Source organism: Phyllopteryx taeniolatus, chromosome 18, assembly GCF_024500385.1.
Source record: "Phyllopteryx taeniolatus isolate TA_2022b chromosome 18, UOR_Ptae_1.2, whole genome shotgun sequence".
Taxonomy (NCBI): domain Eukaryota; kingdom Metazoa; phylum Chordata; class Actinopteri; order Syngnathiformes; family Syngnathidae; genus Phyllopteryx; species Phyllopteryx taeniolatus.
The window spans coordinates 3,024,430-3,040,225 of NC_084519.1; the positions used below are offsets into that span (position 1 = coordinate 3,024,430).

General features: G+C 43.8%; 1 protein-coding gene across 5 annotated transcripts in view; it reads right to left on the bottom strand.

Annotated features, from left to right (window-relative positions):
- opn5 (opsin 5) overlaps nt 1–15,567 on the bottom strand; it is a 59,994-nt gene extending 44,427 nt beyond the window's left edge. For 2 of the 5 annotated variants that reach the window (XM_061754542.1, XM_061754543.1), the window contains exons 1-2: nt 15,146–15,567; nt 405–551 (exon numbers count right to left, since the gene is read on the bottom strand). In XM_061754542.1, coding sequence (XP_061610526.1) covers nt 405–551; nt 15,146–15,365 — 367 coding nt within the window. In that variant the 5' untranslated portion in view covers nt 15,366–15,567. Of the gene's footprint in view, nt 1–404; nt 552–664; nt 772–2,131; nt 2,177–6,359; nt 7,755–15,145 lie in introns of those variants that run through there. The other 3 variants (XM_061754546.1, XM_061754545.1, XM_061754544.1) reach the window with 3 other exon arrangements.
- Nucleotides 15,568–15,796: the final 229 nt, after the last annotated feature.

Genomic DNA, 15,796 nt, shown 5'->3' on the forward strand with positions numbered 1-15,796 from the left:
TGGTGTCCACCAACGGGTTTGGGGATTGCTGCCACGTCTGCCTTACGTTCACAGCTCCGGTCGGCCCCCTCAGCAATGGAGGTGCGGAACATGGTCCACTTGGACGCAAATTAACCACAAGGTGTTTTGTCAAACCAGGAGTGGACTTAAAAAAACACCCGTGAGCAGTGACAAAAATATGCTGCATGTTAAAGCGTTTTTTTTTTTGTAGTCTGTAATGTTAACAAGAGTCCCGTGCGGCTGTCACGACTCACTTTGATTAGCCCGCGTTCCAACCCTCCGCTGCATATAACTGTATTTTTTGGTTCACAGTAAGCCCAAACTGTCAGATTTTGTATATAGAACATCAAATGAAAGAAATCAAGAGAAATAATATCAATAATAATAAACAATAAGAAACTGACCAATAATGCAGATGTAAAAAGCTGCAACAATGTCTGCCTCTTTCGAGAGTCTTGAAGCAAAAGGATCACCATGGAGGAGAAAATGGGGCACATATGATGGATGTGGCCACGTCTCATTCGTCATCACTGCCATCAGTCGGTCAATTTCTGTGAAGAGGAAGGAAAGGCTGAAATTATTCGACTGCTTATCTGAATTAAAAAAAAATGCACATAACAGGGATCAGGTAAACAAACATGTTGCATGTGCATGCATGAAATACTTGAGAAATGCTTTCAAGTAGCCCTGCGATTGGCTGGCAACCAGTTCAGGGTGTAACCCGCCTCCTGCCCGGAGATAGCTGGGATAGGCTCCAGCACGCCCGTGACCCTAGTGAGGAGAAGCGGCTCAGAAAATGGATGGATGGATGGATGCTTTCAAGTTTTTTTAATGTATAAATATATTTTTTCTCTCATTCAAAACATCTGTCCAAGCTCATTCCGATGAAGATAAGCTGCCTTGACCCTGTTTGTTTTACATTTAATTACACAGTGTGTTCATTGCACATATCTCATAAGCAAATATTTAAATGGATGAACACTGTATGGGCCACACATTTACTGTATGATGTCTGATCACATGTGTACACATCTCACAGCACTTCACTTCCCTTTCTCCAATTTCTTTTCTGTTACAGCCATATTCCAAGATGGAATTAACTGCTTTCCTCAAAATTCTACACGTAATGCCGCATAATGAAATCTTTGTTAATGCTTTACCACTTCATTGATATCTTGGCTGTGTGCGCAGGACTGTTGTCTTGTGCACCGCTCCAGGATGTTTGTTCTTTTTTATTTACAGATTATGGCGGCCACTATGTTCATTGGGACCTAGAAAGGAGCAGACTTTCTTTCCTGTACACTTGCCCAGATATGTGCCTCGGAACGATCCTGTGGTCTATAGATAATTAATTTGACTTCATGCTTGGTTTGTGCTCTGACATGCACTGTCATCTGTGGGACCTTACTGTATATAGAGGTGTGTGCCTTTTCAAATCATGTCCAAGCATCTAAATTTACCACAACTACATTTGACTAATACAAGGTTGCTTATCTGATTACATGCAGGCCTTTCTTCTTCTTGGTGTTACAAGATCAGTAACCAGTATGTAGGTCGGTGTAGCATATATTGGCGTTTGGATAAAACGTAATTTATTTAAGAAATACATTTGTCAAAGTTGAACGCCTGCGTTCATTTTCGGGTTAGTCCAATTTACGTTTTTACCATTAAAATCAAACAAATTTTCTCTCGAAAGGGCATCACGTCACTTTTGATATGTATAAAATGTAGGAAAAGCGACGACAAACCTTTTATCAGTCTCATAATCAAAAGGTTGCTACATTTTATGAAATACGAATCCTAGATTACAGAAGCTTCATTATTAAACACAAAACACAAGGAGTGGAATTTTATAATAATATTTAATGAAACACACAAAGGGGTCTCACTACAGAAAGAAAATAACACTAATAATGGTGGAAGAAAGAAAAATAGGCGTACGAAAAGAAGGGAATAGAACATCGTGTGTTGCTGAACTAAAATTGAAAACTTGAGCGTTTAATGCGTTCAGTCCGAACGAGAGAGATATGGAAAGAGCAAAGTTAGGATTTTGTGTGAAGCTATTAATTTACCAAAAATTATTAGGCACCAATATTGTACATTCTAGTAACGGTCGTTGTGCTGTACTCACGACCGTAGATCAGTTGGTCGGTGGGGATGGTCTTTCTCCGGACATCTTAGAATCAGAATCAGAATCAGAATCATCTTTATTTGCCAAGTATGTCCAAAACACACAAGGAATTTGTCTCCGGTAGTTGGAGCCCCTCTAGTACAACAGAACATTTTACAGAACATTTTGGAGACATAAAGACATAAAGACATTGACAAAAAACAACAACAAACAACAATTGTGCAAAAAGATGCAGAGTCCTCTAGCACTTAGAGCAGTTCGAATGGCTAATATCGCAATAGTCCGGTGCAATGACCATTGTGCAAAGGGCACTGAGACTTCAAGGAGTGTATGCGGTTTAAAGTGACGAGTAGTGCGATAATCTGGGACAATGGTTGTGCAAATGTTACAGATACTCCTCAATCAGTGTGCAAATGGAGCAGATGCTACTCTGGCATGAGTGGCCACTATATGCAAATAGTGCAGCACGGCGAGACAACTACAGTGAGTGCAGGAGTAATACATAATTGGCCCCACAGAAATGTGACAACGAACTCAAGTCAAAAAATTGCCAGCTTGTTGTAATGGAATTATAAGTTAGCTGTTTAAGAAGTTGATTGCAAGAGGGAAGAAGCTGTTGGAATGTCTACTAGTTCTAGTTTGCATTGATCGGTAGCGCCTACCTGAGGGAAGGAGCTGGAAGAGCTGGTGACCGGGGTGGGGAGGGTCCGAGAGGATTTTGCACGCCCTTGTCTTAGTTCTGGCAGCGTGCAAGTCCTCAAGGGTGGGTAGGGGGGTACCGACAATCCTTTCAGCAGTTTTGATTGTCCGTTGCAGTCGGAGTTTGTCCTTTTTTGTAGCAGCACCAAACCAGACTGTGATGGAAGAACACAGGACTGATTCGATGACCGCTGTGTAGAACTGTCTCAGCAGCTCCGGTGGCAGGCCGTGCTTTCTCAGAAGCCGCAGGAAGTACATCCTCTGCTGGGCCTTTTTGAGGACGGAGTTGATGTTGGTCGCCCACTTCAGGTCCTGGGAGATTGTAATTCCCAGGAACTTGAAGGTCTCGACGGTTGACACAAGGCAGCTGGACAACGTGAGGGGCAGCTGTGGCGAAGGATGCCTCCTGAAGTCCACGATCATCTCTACAGTCTTGAGCGTGTTCAGCTCCAGGTTGTGTCGGCCGCACCACAGCTCCAGCCGCTCCGCTTCCTGTCGATATGCAGACTCGTCACCGTCCTTGATGAGGCCGATGACAGTGGTGTCATCTGCAAACTTCAGGTTTGACAGTCGGGTTCGCTGAGGTGCAGTCATTCGTGTAGAGAGAGAAGAGCAGCGGAGAGAGGACACAACCTTGGGGCGCCCCAGTGCTGATACTGCGTGTGGATGAGGTGGCCTCCCCCAGCCTGACCTGCTGTGTCCTGCCCGTCAGAAAGCTGTAAATCCACTGGCAGATGGCAGGTGAGACGCTGAGCTGGAGAAGCTTGGATGAAAGGAGTTCAGGGATGATGGTGTTGAACGCTGAGCTGAAGTCCACGAACAGGATCCTCGCGTAGGTCCCTGCACTGTTGAGGTGTTCTAGGATGAAGTGCAGTCCCATGTTGACTGCATCATCCGCAGATCTGTTCGCTTGGTAGGCAAACTGCAGGGGGTCCAGCAGGGGACCTGTGACACTCTTGAGGTGGTCCAGCACAAGACGGTCAAAGGACTTCATGACCACAGATGTCAAAGCGACAGGCCTGTAGTCATTCAGACCCGAGATTGCAGGTTTCTTGGGGACTGGGATGATGGTGGAGCGTTTGAAACAGGATGGAACTTCGCACATTTCCAGTGATCTGTTGAAGATCTGAGTGAAGACTGGCGCGAGCTGGTCCGCGCAGACTTTGAGGCAGGATGGGGACACGTGGTCCGGGCCTGCCGCTTTGTTAATCTTTTGTTGTTTGAAGATGCGTCTCACATCCTGTTCATGGATGGTTAACGCAGAGGTCAGAGGTGTGATTGTGGTCGCGGGTGCGGCCGGGTTGGTGTGTGGTGTGAAACTGTCCTTTTCAAATCTGCAGTAGAAGGTGTTCAAGTCGTTGGCTAGTATGCTATTGTTCTCAGCTTGGGGGGATCGTCGCTTGTAATTAGTCAGCGACTGGAATGCATGCCAGACTGATTTAGAGTCGTTTGCGCTAAACTGTTTTTCCAACTTTGCTGTATAGATCCTCTTTGCAATGTTAATTTCTTTGGTCAGCTGGTTTCTAGCTCGATTATACAGGGCCCTGTCCCCGCTCTGATATGCGTCCTCCTTAACTTGGCGAAGCTGCTTAAGTTTAGCAGTGAACCACAGCTTATTGTTGTTGAATGTGCGAAATGATTTTGTTGGTACACAGACCTCTTCACAGAAACTGATATAGGATGTGACAGTGTCCGTATATTCATCCAGGCTGCCAGCTGAATTTTCAAAGACACTCCAGTCTGTGCAGTCTAAGCAGCTTTGAAGTTCATTTGTCCACTTTTTGACTGTTTTCACTGTAGGCTTCGCACATTTAAGTTCTTGCCTGTACGTCGGTATTAAGTGAATTAAGCAGTGATCAGACGAGCCCAAGGCTGAACGAGGTATAGCACGGTATGCGTTTTTTACCGTGGTGTAGCAGTGGTCTAAAGTATTATTTTCCCTGGTAGGACAGTCGATGTGCTGCTTGTATTTAGGGAGTTCATGGTTGAGTTTAGCTTTGTTAAAGTCCCCGAGAATAATGAGGGGTGAGTCGGGGTGTTTTTTTTCAATTTCGTTGACTTGATCGGCGAGCGTTAGCAATGCGGCGTTCGTGTTAGCTTGAGGCGGAATATAGACGCCAGCGAGAATGAATGATGCGAACTCACGTGGCGAGTAGAATGGTTTACAGTTTAAAAATAGCGACTCCAAATGCGGGCTGCAGTGTGTGCTGAGCACCGTGACGTCCGTACACCATTTTTCGTTGATATAGAGGCATATCCCGCCGCCCTTTGTTTTCCCCGATGATTCCATGTCGCGGTCCGCTCGATGAATGTGGAAACCGGGAAGCATAACGGCGCCATCGGGTACAGCGTCGCAGAGCCAGGTCTCCGTGAAGCACATGGCCGCGGAACGTCCGAAGTCTTTACTGGTCTTTAACAGAAGATGAAGCTCGTCCATTTTGTTGGGTAGGGAGCGTACATTCGCGAGGTGGATCGACGGGAACGCCAATCTGTGTCCTCTCTTGCGGAGTTTCACCTGAATGCCGGCTCGCTTCCCTCTGTGGCGCCGCTTCCGTCTCCATGCGCCAAAAACCGCAGACGCCGCTCCGGTGAGTAACTCGGGGAAAAAACTGAGCGGATATTCGAAAGTTGGTGACAGAAAGTCCGGAGTAGACTCCTTGATGGTTAGCAGGTCTCCCCTTGTGTAAGTGAGTCGTGTAAGGTCTCCAAAGACGGACGAAAAACACAAAAAACACAAAAACAAAGACAATACTAGAGAGCGCGTTACCGAGGCGACCACACTGGTAGGCGCCATCTTGTAGGACAACGAAGCAGGTTTGGTGGAAGAAGAAAAAGGATGCGGAAAAATAAAACAAACAGGCGGGAGGAGGAAAAGGGAAGTTGTTTGTCACGCTTGGTTGGGAAGACATAACTGTCTCTCTCCCTGCTGGTTTTCGGGATCCTTTAGCAAGTTCAGAAAACTCACATTTGGCTGGGAGTGTATCTGGTACCTCAGCAGCAACTGTTCTGGATGCTCAGCAGCGGTGATCCACGGAGGCTAGGAAGCCGGGTCTCCATCCCCAAGGCTCGCGTTTACTGAGGCGCGTGTTTGAACAAAAGAAAGGGGGGGGGGAGGGGCGGCGGCACGGCCGAGCCGTGCTGAGGTCACCCAAAGCAAGCCAGAGGAAAAACCAAAAGAGAAGAGAGAGGTGGGAGTCACAGGTTAAATACCCTGGAGGCATGTCCAAGAGGACGGAGGAAAGACCACGCCCATCGACTTGAATTTCAGTCTTCAAATTAGCCATAAGAATGGTGTAAAAATCATATCTTAATATAAAATACTCCCAACTTTGTACTCTTATTCCTAGATCAAGCATATAGAATGATTGTTTCAACTTCAGTCTTGGCAAATCAACTGCTTATGGTGCAATGAAACACTTCATGCTGTTGGGCTTTAAATCAAGACAAACAGTTCTCAAAATCAGAATCAGAATCATCTTTATTTGCCAAGTATGTCCAAAAAACACACAAGAAATTTGTCTCCGGTATTTGGAGCCACTCTAGTATGGCAACAGACAGTCAATTGACAGAGAACACTTTTGAGACATAAAGACATTGAGAAAAACAGTCACTGAGCAATAAAGGGTTGCTAGTTATCTGGTAATGCCGGTACATTTATTTATTTATTTTATTTTTTTGACAATTGTCCAAAAAGATGCAGAGTCCACTCGCACTTAGAGCAGTTCGAATGACTAATATTTCAATAGTCCGGTGCAATGACCATTGTGCAAAGGGCGCCTACCTGAGGGAAGGAGCTGGAAGAGCTGGTTACCGGGACGTGCAAGTCCTCAAGGGTGAGTAGGGGGGTACAGACAATCCTTTCAGCAGTTTTGATTGTCCGTTGCAGTCGGAGTTTGTCCTTTTTTGTAGCAGCACCAAACCATACTGTGATGGAAGAACACAGGACTGATTCGATGACCGCTGTGTAGAACTGCCTCAGCAGCTCCTGAGGCAGGCCGTGCTTTCTCAGAAGCCGCATGAAGTATATCCTTTGCTGGGCCTTTTTGAGGACGGAGTTGATGTTGATCGCCCACTTCAGGTCCTGAGAGACTGTAATTCCCAGGAACTTGAAGGTCTCGACGGTTGACACAAGGCAGCTGGACAACGTGAGGGGCAGCTGTGGTGAAAAATGCCTCCTGAAGTCCACGATCATCTCTACAGTCTTGAGCGTGTTCAGCTCTAGGTTGTGTCGGCCGCCCCACAGCTCCAGCCGCTCCAATTCCTGTCGATATGCAGACTCGTCACCGTCCTTGATGAGGCAGATGACAGTGGTGTCATCTGCAAATTTCCGGAGTTTGACAGCCGAGTGCCTTGAGGTGCAGTCATTCGTGTAGAGAGAGAAGAGCAGCGGAGAGAGGACACGACCTTGGGGCGCCCCAGTGCTGATGCTGCGTGTGGATGAGGTGGCCTCCCCAAGCCTCACCTGCTGTGTCCTGCCCGTCAGGAAGCTGTAAATCCACTGGCAGATGGCAGGTGTGACGCTGAGCTGGAGAAGCTTGGAAGAAAGGAGTTCAGGGATGATGGTGTTGAACACTGAGCTGAAGTCCACGAACAGGATCCTCGCGTAGGTCCCTGCACTGTTGAGGTGTTCTAGGAAGAACAGTCCCATGTTGACTGCATCATCCGCAGACCTGTTTGCTCGGTAGGCAAATTGCAGGGGGTCCAGCAGGGGGCCTGTGACGGTCTTGAGGTGGTCCAGCATGATACGTTCAAAGGACTTCATGACCACAGATGTCAAGGAGACAGGCCTGTAGTCATTTAGACTTCCAGACTTGAATGATGGTGGAGCGTTTGAAACAGGATGGTACTTCGCACAGTATTTAGGGAGTTCGTGGTTGAGTTTAGCTTTGTTAAATCTCGCAGCTGCACCTGTAAAGTTGACACACTGACACAGACATCAAGGCATACATTTGGAATATTTCTGCAGAGTTCATGAAATATCACAACAAAACCCTGAATGGAAGTCCACCTTGCAGTAACACTCAAACGGCAGTGGGTGGCACCCATGTCCCTTGCGTGCATGTTTTAATATTAAGCAAATAGTTCATTGCTGTATTTGCGTTCCGTTGTCGATCTGCCCCAGCTTGGTCTTCTCGGAGAGACGGTCCCCCCCAATTTTTTGGTCGCTATCTTCAAAAGAAGGAAAGTCTTTTGAAGATGGGAATCAACATTTGACGGGAAGTTGCTCATTAGATTAAGGTGCAGCAGGCGTCTTTTAGTGGCTGTCTCACACAGCAGGGCTGCAGGGGGGCATGCAGTTTATCAAGTTGTTGGTGGGGGGGGGGGGGCGAGGGTTTTGGCAACTGGGTCTGAGTCACCACAGTTGGAATTGACTACCTCAACAAATCATTGCATGTACCGTATTTTCACGACCATAAGGTGCATTAAAAGTCTTACATTTTCTCCGAAATGTTGTTGAGTGATGAGCACTCCATTTGACTAACTGGGAGCATTTCCTGCCGACACGCTGCTTATATAGAGGAAAGGCGGACGTGACTGAGTACAGCATGCGGACGTAAAGGGGAAAGGGTGAGCGTGAAGGAGGACGCTAAAGGCAGGCCTCCAGTAGGTATATAGAGCCGGTATGTGCATTGTGCAAAACAACATCGGTTTGGCTAAGGACCCCCAAAAATGGCACCTACGAAGAGACATGCTTACGAAGCACAGTTTAAACTGGACGCTGTCAGTTACGCGGAGGAACATGGGAATCGAGCAACCGCGAGAGAATTCAAGATCAACGAATCCATGGTTCGCAAGTGGAGGAAGCAGGAAAACGAGCTTCGCCAAGTCAAGAAGACAAAGCTGAGTTTCCGCAGAAACACGGCGAGGTGGCCCGAGTTGGAAGACCAACTCGAGCAATGGATTAATGATCAGCCGGGAGAAGAGTCTCTACAGTCACCATTCGACTGAGGGCAATAACGCTTGCAGAAGAAATGAAATTCGAACATTTTCAAGGAGGTCCGTCTTGGTGCTTTCGCCATCTATCCATCCGGGCAAGGACTACAGTGGCGCAGCAACTTCCGGCGGATTACAAGGAAAAGCTGGCCATCTTCCGCTCCTACTGCAGTAAAAAGATTGCCGACAAACACCTCCAGCCCAACCACATCACCAACATGGACTCGGTGCCGCTCACTTTCGCTCACTTTCGACATCTCGGTGAACCACACTGTAGAGAAGCAGGGGACCACCACGGTAGCGAGACGCACAACGGGGCACGAAAAGTCGGCTTTTACTGTTGTGCTTGGTTGCCATGGTAATGGAGAGAAACTGCCAACTATGGTGATTTTTAAGAGGAAGACGCTTCCTAAAGAAAAGTTTCCAGCCGAAGTCATCGATAAGGCCAATCAAAAGGGCTGGATGGACGAGGAGAAAATGAGAGAGTGGCTGAGTGAGGTGTACCTAAAGAGACCGGATGTTTTTTTCCACGCGTCACCGTCCATGTTGATCTGTGACTCCATGCGTGCCCATCTCACAGCCGCTGTGAAAAACCAATTGCAACTAAGACTGGGAGGCAACGCCGGGCGAGTCACGGCACCATTTGTGAATGGATTGTGGATGCTTGGGCTAAGGTATCTGCTTTGACTGTTGTCCAAGCTTTCGCGTAAGCTGGAATCATTGCTGAACAGCCCCAAGCCCCCGGCAACGAGACTGACTCTGACAATGACGAGAGGGAACCTGGCGTGTTCGTTGGAGAACTTGCCCAGCTGTTCATTTCGGATACAGAAGATGAGGGCTTTGATGGATTTGTGGATGAGGATTGATAAAAAAATAACATGAGTACATTGTTAAATACTTCAATAAAGTACAACCAAACTCAGTTTTGCTCCCACTGCCTTTTTAAAAACATTGCTTTAGTGCACATGCATGCTGCCGTATGTTTTAAGCTAGCGTATGTTTTACTATGCCTGCGCCCATTAATTAATCAATTAATACAGAAATAGACCCTGTAGCTGAGACTGCGCCTTTTAATACGGTGCGCCCTATGGTCGTGAAAATACGGTATGTACAGTATGTGTATCCAGCAACTGACATACTTCTACAGATCCAATAATACTTGTGTTTTCAGTGTCCAGATCCCTCAGAGAGAGAAAAAATATTGGAAAGTTCATAAGTGCTATGTGTTTATTATTATTATTATTATTATTGTAGCCTATTCACACTACCAGGGGATTTTACCAAATCTTTATTTGTTAACTGGGCAAGAAAGCACTGGCTTTGCTATTGACAGAATGTGTTACCTTACAACACACAGAAGAAGCTGATGTCATGCTCGAGGTGTTTGTGACTGAAAATAAGAATCCGTGTGGATTACAATATGTCTTGCAATGTCCACCTATGTTCATTTATCATTTACATTTGAATCTTTGACATTTAAACAATTAAGGTCGCAAAGTCGGATCCATCTGCATTGAGTTTGACAGCAATGATGTGGTGCCAACTGGCTAGCTGCTCTATGCTTTTCACTTAAAAAGTGGTATCTTTAATGTGTTAAAAAAAATGAGACATGAAGACTTGTGATTGGCCTACTAATTTCATCATCAAAGTGAAGAGTATTTCATTTTCCGCAAGTGACTATTACAGAGCTTAATGGCGACTTATACTTTTGATAGTTAACAATGTTAAACCAATGTTACACTGTTACTTAAAACTACTATTTACTATTAATTGTATAGAAAGTTGTTTAGACCAGGACGGTGGCCACGAAGCTGACAGCTGCATCATGTCTATGTGGGAATTTAAAATATCCATGCATTAAAAACACACATACATACATACATACTGTACATACAAACATAAATACAGTGCATACAAAAATACATACATACATGACTCGCAACTGTTAATGACGACTTAATGATAAGTATCAATCTTTCACCACTCCAAAAGGTAAACCATCTGATGGAAAATTACTTTTTGACAAGATAATAAAACTTATTTTTCTGTCTTATTTTACCTATTTTAATGTATTACATGTATTTTATCAAGTGAAATGCAGTTGACAATCTCCTGTATATTTTATCATTGCACACCACACAGAGAACACGACCATAATCATAGCGGCATGTAAGGAGCGATGTCAGAGTGATGCAGTGTCCAAAAGGTAACTGTGCCCCTGAGCTGAGTCTCAAGAGCACCTCGACAGTAGAGTAATTCCAAGCCAAACTCATCCAAGCATGCGTTTATGGATCATGCTTTATAAACTGGGGCACAGTCATGCTGAAGAAGAAAAAAAGGAGGAAGCATGGAGAAATCCTTAAAGCTAATAGTCGAAGTTTTATGCTGTGACTTAAACTTTCAAATGAATAATGCTGTCAGCTAGGTTACGTTTAGGGCTGTGAAAGAAAATCATTTAACTCGGCTAAGTCGACCACAAAAATTGTGACGACGCAAACATTTCTGTCTCGAGGCAATAACAAATATTAATAAAAGCACACTTGCACCGCCCGGAATCATTTAGCCACGGTCCATGTTGACCGCACGGACATTTGTTGTAGACGGATGCACTGTTGGACCAGTGAAAAACATTGCCACAAAAGGAACGTCTGGAAATGTTGTTTCCGACACCATTAGATGCGTAATATACATATAACATGATATATAAGTGACCTGAATGGTAGTTAGCGTTAGTTTTTTTTTTTTTTTTTTTTGTTTACATGAAATGGTCATTGCTAGTGCGCTAATGCTAATCACGAATGCTAACCATTTAGCAAAGGCTGGTTTTGTTGTCGCAAATTCTGCAGAGTTGATATCATACTCTTACCACCAGTATATGCAGTTTAAGGATAGAAGTTCAGTCCTCTTACAGTAAATGAGAATCAAATGCATTTTAGTAGTATAAATAAATAAATACATGAATTAATGGGGTGACAATAAAAATTCTATCGTGACAGGCCTAGTTACATTCACTTATGGTGCTACTGGTTCATATAGGGTATTGGTACAAAACCACCAGTCATAGGGAATGCTTTTGTCGGATCAGCATTCTTTTCATCTAGCACTTGTTATTCGTCCTTCAGTAACTTAAAGTTTCCTTTCAGAGTCAAAACATTCATTCTTCATTGATCAAAATTATGCAATTTTTATAAACATTATTTACACTCATTGCAAGCATTCCTCTTCTTTGCTTCTCAGTGACATGAGAAAAGTAATCGAAAGACTTTGTCAGGAATCATTTTTTTTTTTCTCCGGTTAGGATACAAGATGGAAGATTTCATCTCCTTCTGTGCATGCATTTCACAAAAAAATGGCAGATTTCATTTCCTTCAGGGGATCAAGTCACAGTCTCAATGAATTTGCAAATGTCATCTTATCAGTGCTAAATGCCAATAACAGAGACTGCAGGGGGTTCTCGGCTCACGATGGCGATCCATTCTGTCCGAATTTGTACATATGTCGGAACACGCAAATAGTCAAACGCTATGGTAAAGTCACGATTACAGTCAATATTTCTATAAAATCACTGGGCCATGACGATAAAATAATCAAATGAAAAGCGTGATGTACACCAGTAAAACAATCTCCCTGTATCTGTTTTATTTGGGGAAAAAAAAGAACTGCCCTGAGATTGACTGGTGGTGTCCCTCCTCCTAATCGCCTGTCAAGGCACTTATTTGGAACTGGGGGACCACCCTGCTCTCTCCTGCCCTGTCCTATTTGTTAACCATCACATGGTGGAGCACTGCCTTCCCAGTTCACGTATAGATAAAATCCAACTCCTATACAATGTTAATGTCCTGTACTGTTGTTATCCTGTCATTGTTTTCTATTGTTTTAGCTCTGTTTTCTCTTTTCTCTCTGTCTGTCAACCCTCTCAAAACCTCCTTCTGTCCAACAGAATTTCTAATAAATGGATACTCATCGTAAATGCTGTCAATACAAATAACACAGAGGTGGGGTTTAAAACACTACTGTTGCAAGGCAAAACTGTTCCAGTATGAAATCACATACAGATCCAGGATACTACATGACAAAGCAGCCAAACAAGACAGCTTAAAAAAAAAACATTTAAAAAGATTTTAAGACGCTGCAAATAGGCGCTGTGTCAACTGACCAAATGAGGACAAGCAGTTGGAAAATGAATGGCTAGACCAAAAGACCTGCACGAAAGCTTCTAAAGTACAACCCCAATTCCAATGAAGTTGGGATGTTGTGTTAAACACAAATAAAAACAGAATACAACGATTTGCAAATCATGTTCAACCTATATTTAATTGAATACACTACAAAGACAAGATAGTTTCATGTTCAAACTGATAAACTTTATTGTTTTTAGCAAATAAGTATTAACTTAGAATTTTATGGCTGCAACATGTTCCAAAAAGTTGGGACAGGGTCATGTTTACCACTGTGTTACATCACCTTTTCTTTTAACAACATTCAACATTCAACGTTTGGGAACTGGGGACACTAATTGTTGAAGCTTTGTAGGTGGAATTCTTTCCCATTCTTGCTTGATGTACAGCTTCTGCTGTTCAACAGTCCGGGGTGTCCGTTGTCGTATTTTACGCTTCATAATGCGCCATACATTTTCAATGGGAGACAGGTCTGGACTACAGGCAAGCCAGTCTAGTACTCGCACTCTTTTACTACGAAGCCACGCTGTAGTAACACGTGCAGAATGTGGTTTGGCATTGTCTTGCCGAAATAAGCAGGGGCGTCCATGAAAAAGACGTTGCTTGGATGGCAGCATATGTTTCTCCAAAACCTTTATGTACCTTTCAGAATTAATGGTGCCTTCACAGATGTGTAAGTTACCCAGGCCATTGGCACTAACACAGCCCAGTACCATCACAGATGCTCGCTTTTGAACTTTGCGTCCATAACAGTCCGGATGGTTCTTTTCCTCTTTGGCGCGGAGGACATGACGTCCACAATTTCCAGAAACACTCGTCGGACCAAAGAACACTTTTCCACTTTGCTTCAGTCCATCTTCGAAGAGCTCGGGCCCAGAGAAGCCGGCGGCGTTTCTGGGTGTTGTTGATAAATGGCTTTTGCTTTGCATAGTAGAGTTTCAAGTTGCACTTACGGATGTAGCGCCGAACTGTATTTACTGACATTGGTTTTCTGAAGTGTTCCTGAGCCCATGTGGTGATATCCTTTACACATTGATGTCGGTTTTTGATGCAGTGCCGCCTGAGGGATCGAAGGCCACGGGCATTCTATGTTGGTTTTCGTCCTTGCCGCTTACATGCAGTGATTTCTCCAGATTCTCTGAACCTTTTGATAATATTATGGACCGTAGATGATGAAATCCCTAAATTCCTTGCAATTGTACGTTGAGGAACATTGTCCTTAAACTGTTCGACTATTTTCTTACGCACTTCACAAAGAGGTGAACCTCGCCCCATCTTTGCTTTTGAATGAGTGAGCAATTCAGGGAAGCTCCTTTTATACCCAATCATGGCACCCACCTGTTCCCAATTAGCCTGTTCACGTGTGGGATATTCCAAACAGGTGTTTGATGAGCATTCCTCAATTTTCTCAGTCTTTTTTTCCACCTGTCCCATCTTTTTGGAACGTGTAGCAGCCATAAAATTATAAGTTAATGATTATTTGCTAAAAACAATAAAGTTTGTCAGTTTGAACATTAAACATCTTGTCTTTTTAGTGTATTCAATTAAATATAGGTTGACCGTGATTTGCAAATTGTATTCATTGTATTCTGTTTTTATTTATGTTTTTATTTATTTATAACACAATGTCCCAACTTCATTGGAATTGGGTTTGTAGATAGAATCCAAGGAAGATGGGACTGCAAGCACGGGATAGTCCTCACATGTTTTTCAATGGCTTGTATTGTTGTAGTTTTTTCCAGGTCAGTCAAATATTTTCGTTTTTTTTTTTTTTTATTTAGTTTTTTAATTATGTTTTCAATTTTCCACGTTACTGTAATAATCTCTCCATCTCTTTTTGTCGAATGAGGCCAGGCTGCTGAGGTAGAGAGACTATACTGTACACACACACCACACTACAATCATAAGAATTGGTTTGGAATAACTGTAAAATATATTCATTCGGAGAGCACATAACTATGGTAAATTACTAGTCAGTTGGACTCCGCTCCGATTTTTTTGTCCCAGTGGCCTGGGGAATTAAGATGATAAATATTTACATGACCTGACTTTTTGTATCCAAGCAAGAGTCCAAATAAATACACACACACACACACACACACACACACACACACATATATATATATATAATATATATATATATATATATATATATATATATATATATATATATATAAAGCACATCAATTGAGGTAATACTCACCTTTTGATGATCGGTCATCAGACAGGTCGTGAGTTAAGTCGCTATTAGAAACAATAAATGTGGAAAAGAAAATCAAGGCGTTTCTATTTGGGGAAAGTGCTCGACGAGATAATCGAACTTGTACTTGATTTAAAAAAACAAAAGCAAAAGTCAAATAGTCCCACGATGCAGCCACTACTCCTCGCCGAATCTGTGAATCTTCTCTGACCCTCCGCTGCATCAGTTTTTCACCACAGACTCTCTCTCACGTGTTAGACGCCAAGTTGCTGTGTGGAAACTAAGCGAATTCCTTGTTATTGCTGCCAATATAAAATCGGTTTCGCCGTGTGGGAAAAACATGCACTCGACTTCCGGTCCTTCCAATTCAAAATATATGTTCGCTTTCGGGGTGTGATAGCTCGCCCCGGTATACCAAGAGCACCCCCGTCACACCCAATACATTTTGTAGGATAAAGGATCTGAAGGATGTTTCCTGAAAAAAAAAATTGAAGACTAAATATGCCAGGAGGTGTGAATGTGAGTGCGAATGGTTGTTTATACGTGCGCTGCGATTGGTTAGCGACCAGTTCAGGGTGTACCCCGCCTCTCGCTCGGGCAAAGGGAGAGGCGGGGTACACCCTGACAAAATGACACAGGGAATTAAAGAATGAG